The sequence below is a fragment of the Austrofundulus limnaeus genome, unplaced genomic scaffold, assembly GCF_001266775.1.
Source record: "Austrofundulus limnaeus strain Quisiro unplaced genomic scaffold, Austrofundulus_limnaeus-1.0 Scaffold195, whole genome shotgun sequence".
Lineage (NCBI taxonomy): Eukaryota > Metazoa > Chordata > Actinopteri > Cyprinodontiformes > Rivulidae > Austrofundulus > Austrofundulus limnaeus.
The window spans coordinates 177,613-184,045 of NW_013952597.1; the positions used below are offsets into that span (position 1 = coordinate 177,613).

The 6,433-nt window shown below is 38.6% G+C and overlaps 2 protein-coding genes across 4 annotated transcripts in view; both read left to right on the plus strand.

The window, feature by feature from the left end:
• cyyr1 (cysteine/tyrosine-rich 1) overlaps positions 1-1,513 on the plus strand; it is a 21,702-nt gene extending 20,189 nt beyond the window's left edge. The window contains exon 4 of the mRNA XM_014018554.1: positions 581-1,513. Within this exon, the coding sequence (XP_013874008.1) occupies positions 581-714 (134 nt within the window). The 3' untranslated portion in view covers positions 715-1,513. The remainder of the gene's footprint in view (positions 1-580) is intronic.
• A 100-nt stretch (positions 1,514-1,613) lies between these two features.
• Positions 1,614-6,433, plus strand: part of appa (amyloid beta (A4) precursor protein a) — a 51,717-nt gene continuing 46,897 nt past the window's right edge. Inside the window, exon 1 of one of the 3 annotated variants that reach the window (XM_014018551.1) lies at positions 1,614-1,836. In XM_014018551.1, coding sequence (XP_013874005.1) covers positions 1,783-1,836 — 54 coding nt within the window. In that variant the 5' untranslated portion in view covers positions 1,614-1,782. The remainder of the gene's footprint in view (positions 1,837-6,433) is intronic. The other 2 variants (XM_014018550.1, XM_014018552.1) reach the window with 2 other exon arrangements.

Sequence of the window (6,433 nt, forward strand, 5' to 3'; positions counted from 1 at the left end):
ATACAGGGCTTTAGAAAATCGATACAGTATCGGGAAATGAAATGTCGCGATATTTCAGTGTATCGATATTTTCTTACACCCCTAATATGTACTAAATGTTTTTGTTGGGGATGACTCTCAGCTACTACCACACCAAATTTCATCTCAATTCCTGTAAATTCGACTGAGTTGGAGCCATTTTATGAGGTCTGTTTGCTGTGATTGCCGTCTTGAAAGTTAATCAGTCTGTGTAAAATTTTACATTTAAACTCTTATTTAGTTTCAGGAAGTTTAACCAAAATCTGTTCAGTTTGTGAAATTTTTACTAACCTGACAAACATATGGACACTTGCAAAAACATCACTGCCTGCCTGTTGGTGGTAGTTGATTGTTTTGTGGTGCACTCAATATTTATATAGTATGCATACAGCTGTGGCACTTTGTTGTAATAATGCATTGTGGTCCTGTGATATTTGTTCATTAGAATTTACATTAACAATTTTTGGTGATGCTCAGTTTCATATATCCACCACTAGATGGTGCAAGTGTGTTTTCTGTAACTTGAAATTGTTTTTTCTTGATTTTCTCTTCTTCAACTTAGGTCCACCACCTCCATACAGCTTGGATTATGAGATGTACCCATCGTCCATACGCCCCCCACCCTACACCCCGACCCCACCGCAGCAGGGCAGCTACTCTCCACCACCTCCTTACCCCGGCTTCACCCATAAGTGAACCCCCTTTTCTCATTCTTTGGATTAGGACCTGGATATCCAGCATTTTTAATTTTTTTTTTTTTTTGTGGTGGTTAAGCCAACACAAACTGTCTAAAACTTGAAGGCTGGCAGGATATTCTATTCTGTGATTAAAAACATGGCTGCTGCTTTGAAGCACCGGTGGAGGGGAATATGGGTCAGGACTGGTACCAGACCATGTCTGAAAGACTTAACTTTGCTGTTCTGACCCACCGTTCGGACTTCTGTTATCCTTCGCCATACTTGGTGTGCACATCAAAGGGATTGCCCTGCTTTGATCAAGGTGAAAAACAGACCTTTTTTGGCACAACGGGAGGAAACCACACCTCACTGAAGAGGAAGAACGCTTTTTCTATTTTCACATTTTTTATTTTAACTTGACATTTGAGTCTTGAGGTTTCTGATTTATTTTATTTTTATTTTGTTTTAAATGAGTTTGGTCTGGACATAGTGTGTGCGTGTGTTTTAAATATTGGGGATTTTAAATATGGGGTTTATAAACCAAACTCTATGCGAGAAGTCGCTGTGAAAAACCCTCATGTGAAAAACACAAAATTTGGACAATGGCGTGCAAAATGTGCTGTATTTATAAAACTGGGAGTCAAGACGCTGATGCCCTCTGGCATCCATCAGGGGGGGGTGCTGAAGCACTCCCTGCACACCTACTTCCCACAGCATTTGAACTGATTCTAAACAAAATTGAGTTTTTTAATCTCACTGTGAACTTATGTGAACTGTTTTTCTGTGTTGTAAATTAAAAACGTTTTTTTTTTAAAGAAGGTTCTGTCTTTAAAAAAGGATTTAAACCGGTGTGGGTCAGAAAGATAACACGTGCGTGAGTGTGACTGCGCGCGCGCGTGCGTACATTAATCCCACACGACAGCGTGGTCAGGTGATCCGACTCGGAGCAGCTGTGCAGCTTCTCCTTCGCTCACCGGGAGACAACGGAGAGGCACCGGCGGCGAGCGCACGMTTTTACGAGACGCTTAAAGCCTTGGTGAGGGGAAGAAAAGTTTCCGTCAGCTGCACTGGTTTTTAAGGACACGACATGGGGGACCGGATGGCTTTACTGCTGCTGGTTGTAGCGGCTTCGGCTCTGGAGGTAAGGAAAAAAAAAGCTGCCTTTTCGGTGTTATTACTTACATTTTTCAATCGTGTTGTCGCCGTTAGCTCAGTCAAGCTAGTTAGCTTTAGCTAAATGATAGACAGGAAGCCTAGTTCGCTGGCCTTCAAAGTTAAAGCTCAAGATTTTTTTTATTAGATATTAAGCGCTAAATCGTTAAATCATGCTAATATATTGCAATAAAATACCATATTTAAGTATATTTTTATGTTTCGCGAAGGCAGCAAAAATGATTGTGGGACAATATAACGGTGAACTCGTTTAATGTTTAAGGTTTTAACCGGATGTCGTGTTAAAATTGTTTATTTCTCTGTTGAGGTTATGTTTTTTAGGTTTATGTATTAAATGTGAAATTTGACGTCGTTTTTATAAATGTAGTCATATCGTGTGTGGCTGGGAGCAGTAGATATTTCTCAAAACGAAAATGTGATCCTCCCTTTCTTTTTCTACGTCGTTTTCTTTTTCTTTTTTTCCCCCCTCCAAGACGGAATATACCTGATTTAATCAAACATTTCTAACTAGGGAAGAAAATTGAAACCTTTGATTTGATTCTGTGTAGGTCCAAAAACAGGGTTAAAATCAAACCGATGGACTAAGTCCATCTACAGCAGCTCACCTTGTGTGGTTTGTTCTTTGTGTCTGAACTAAGAGGCAACACGTCTTCGTGATTTAAAATAATCAATTAAAGTTGTGCATGACACTTAATAACGCTTAAACGTGGTCTCCAGCATTATAAACGTGTTTACCGGTAGCAGCAGGTGACTAGTGTGGATAAATATAAATACACCGCTGTTGTCTCATTTTCCACATCCTGAGGGCTAGTATTTTTGGAGTAGGCATGTTTTTAAAATAGAAATGTGAAAAATGTTAWATTTTTATGTTGTCTCGAGGTTTGTTTTGTTTGATATGGTTTTTCTGGGATCGAGTATCAGAGAAGGACGTGGCGAAAATGCGAGTTAATTTGGGAAACAAACATTGACGCCCTGATATTTCCAGCTCGGCGGTGGAGCACAGAGAAGTAAGATGGCGGCGGTGCACTGCAGCATTTATGGAAGGGGTCGGGAAGCCAACAGGAGCTTTAAACATCACCGTGATGATCCGCGATCACGCAGGCCTTTTTTTGATGAACCTCACGAATAAAATGCCACAACTTTACTTTATGCTTTTATTAAAGTGACGAACTAATTCACTAAATCACTGCTCGTGTGTTTGTAAGCCCAAGCAWGTCGCTTTGTGGCTTTTACACTGTAAAAAGATATCAATTTTCACCACTTGACCTGATGATAGAGCAGGAGTGGGTCGCATTTGTTTTAAAAGAAGCACATTTTATTGAATTATAGCAACTACGGGGCTACAYACTAAATAATAAAAAAAATCCTGGTTGCTAATTCGAAAGGCACTTTTTTGTGATTTTTCTTTTTAATAACAAATCTGTAGCATAGTTAACATGCTTGCTTGAATTTTTTTWAAATAACTCATGTCAAAACTAATCAGTGATTAAAATGTTTCAGTGTTAAATTTGTTAAAATCTTTACGAAATGGGCTCTAATGACTGGATTGAAAAGCTAACAGCTATTCTCTGTCCAAATTTGGTTTTGTGCACCTCAAAACGACAATAAATCTTGAAATATTTTTACCAATTTATGCAAACCTATTTACAACCCTCTGTAGTGCCTTCAATGAATTATCTGTGTTTTTAAAACAGTAACAGTAGCTAGCTGTATCACTTCCAGTGCGTTTCGTTTTCTAGCTGCTTCAAGGCAGGATGCAGTAATGTTTAGATCAGGGGTGCCCAAACATTTTCCCGAGGGGGCCAAAATGAAAATCTGTCCATGGCTCCGGGCCAAATGCAGTTATATAATACATGAAATACAAATACTTTAAGTAAAGTCCTTTATTTTTAAACATGAAGCTGTGCAATGGCCCTCTTTTGTTTTAGTCTGTGCACTTGGAGAATGTCTGCCATACGCACAAGTAGCAAAGGCTCATGGGACATTTCATAAATTGATAAAATATGAGTTTTGGTGTCCTTTTTAAAGTGTGCAAATCTACATGTGAGGTTAAATCTGATCTAAATATTTCTTGTTGTCATTTCATGTTTCTTGTTTAATCCTAATAAATCAAAGATATGTCAGCACCATGACTGAAAACTACCTTCACTACAGCCTTTTTATATAGTCATTTGACCAATGGAAATACTGTGTTTCTACCTATAGGATAACAGGTTACAACCTTGTAACTTTGACAACTGATGGTGGGCCAAATCAAATGGCTTGGTGGGCCAAATTTGGCCCGCAGGCCCCACTTTGGGCTCCTCTGGTTTAGATTTAGTCATGTTTTTATGCAAGATGTCCTTTCTGACATAACCTGGGCTGGAGCCCACAGCCTCAGGAAGTTGAAGGCGGAACAGGATGGTCCAGCTACCCTGCAGGCTGGTTCCAGTACAAGTTAAATGGCTGGGACTTTGCTCTCAGATACTTGTCAGGWGTTGACTATTGTACTCTTGGATGTTCAAACATTTGTTTTTAAAAGAAAGGTCACCATGATAGTTTTCAGGGAGTAGGCAGGACTCAAAGCCCCACATCTCTCGTGCACAGACTCTGGTTACAAAAAYAYAAGATGGCAGCTCCTGTAAACCAGGTCCTGCTGGTGTCAAATACCAACAACAAGAGGAAGTTTGGATTCTTGGTTTAAAATAAACAGTCAACTTATCAAAACGATTGCTTTTATTGTTGCTCACATGCAGCTTTTATGGTCAACTTTGTTCTGTTTGTGTTTGCAATGTTTGTTTCTGCTATTACAAACACAACATTGCTCAGCTGGGAAATAAAAGTAGCTGTCTTTTTTTTAATCCAAAAGCTTTAGATTTTAGATGTCAAAGAAGTTCAGGTTTGACTCTGCTTTTAAGATTCACTAATAAAAGTTTTCATTGATTTATTTTTAGTTGTTTTCATTTAAATCCAATAAGGATCCAGATGGAGGTTTTCAAAGAGCTAGCTTCAGCCTCTGAGTGTAGTTTGTGCTAAATGTAACTATTTAACAAATTTCCAACCATTTGCTTTTGTAAGATCTATTAATGTGTAACCTAAATATAAGTTGGTAGRTAGGATTATTTATTCAGACAGGATGCTAAAATATTGAAATCAAAATTAAGACGTGACATTTTTATATATTAAATTTGTAATTGTAAGACCAAAGGTTATGCTGCAGGTTTAAGAGGACATTATTTGCTGTTTGGTCTATTTGTTGGAGGAACGCATTATTGTAACCACCACAAGCCATTTCAGTTTCAAAGTTAAAATTGTGGCTAGCTGGTGTTATCTGTGGTTGTAATTATTGATCATTGTAAAAAATATTGATATAATCAACATAGTGTTAATGTCCAAAAGATTCAGCTTCTAGGTTTTGATTTTGTCATTTTGACTTGAAGTAACAATTTCCTGTTATTGTTGAGGAATTACTAAGGCTGATCTTCAGTGTTTCCTGCATGCAATCGATAATCAGTGGACTTAAAATAATTACTTTAAGGCATTCACTTTGTTGCTAAGCCAGCACTGAGGCAATTTTTCAGCTCTCTGAATCAGATATTTACATTTAAACATCAAAAGAAGCAGTAATGAAGTGTGATTATCATGCTTAGTTGCTTAGAAATAATATTAAAAAGATTTAATCRGGCTTGAAAGGAAGATGTTGCAAGTTTTTGATCACGTTAGGGCTTGAATGTTGCTGTCGTGACAGTAACGAGCACACACTTCTGAACAGAGCCCCAAAGAAGCAGCGTTTTTATTCAGCCCCATACAGGCAGGTCATGATGTGGAGCGTGAGAGTTTCATACCAGCCTTTGTGTGTTTGTAAGCGTTTGAGGGGAAACGGCTCCTGGATGGGTGCAGACGGTCTGTTTGTGTGCWCACTGCAGACTTTCAGCCTGGGGCGGACCAGCCTTCTTCTCTTATTAGAGAGCCTTAATGCCATTATGCCTGTTGGCGCTGCCAGCGTTCCTGACTCTGGCACCTTCTCTGCTGCTCACACTGCAGTTTCAGCTCTTTAAAGGAAGAGAAATCCACTTGACTCCAACRTTTCTCCTTTTAGCTTTTCATCTTCCTTACTTTCCCCCTGCATTGCTTGAATCTCTGAATTTATTATTTGAAGAAGACCTTTTGACTCCATTCAGAGTTTGAGCTTTATGCTTAGCTCAAGATTTATGATTTTAGATGAAAAAAAAAAACACAATCCTCCACTTTTGAGCTAAAGGCCTAATATTTTCTGGTCACTAGGGCTACGTTCACACTGCAGGCAAATCCGACCCAAATCCGATTTTTTTGACCCATCTGACTCATATCTGATTTTTTTATGACAGTCTGAACGCGACAAATCCAATTTTTTGTAATCCGACTCATATCTGATTTTTTTATGACAGTCTGAACGCGACAAATCCAATTTTTTGTAATCCGACTCATATCTGATTTTTTTATGACAGTCTGAACGCGACAAATCCAATTTTTTGTAATCCGACTCATATCTGATTTTTTTATGACAGTCTGAACGCGACAAATCCAATTTTTTGTAATCCGACTCA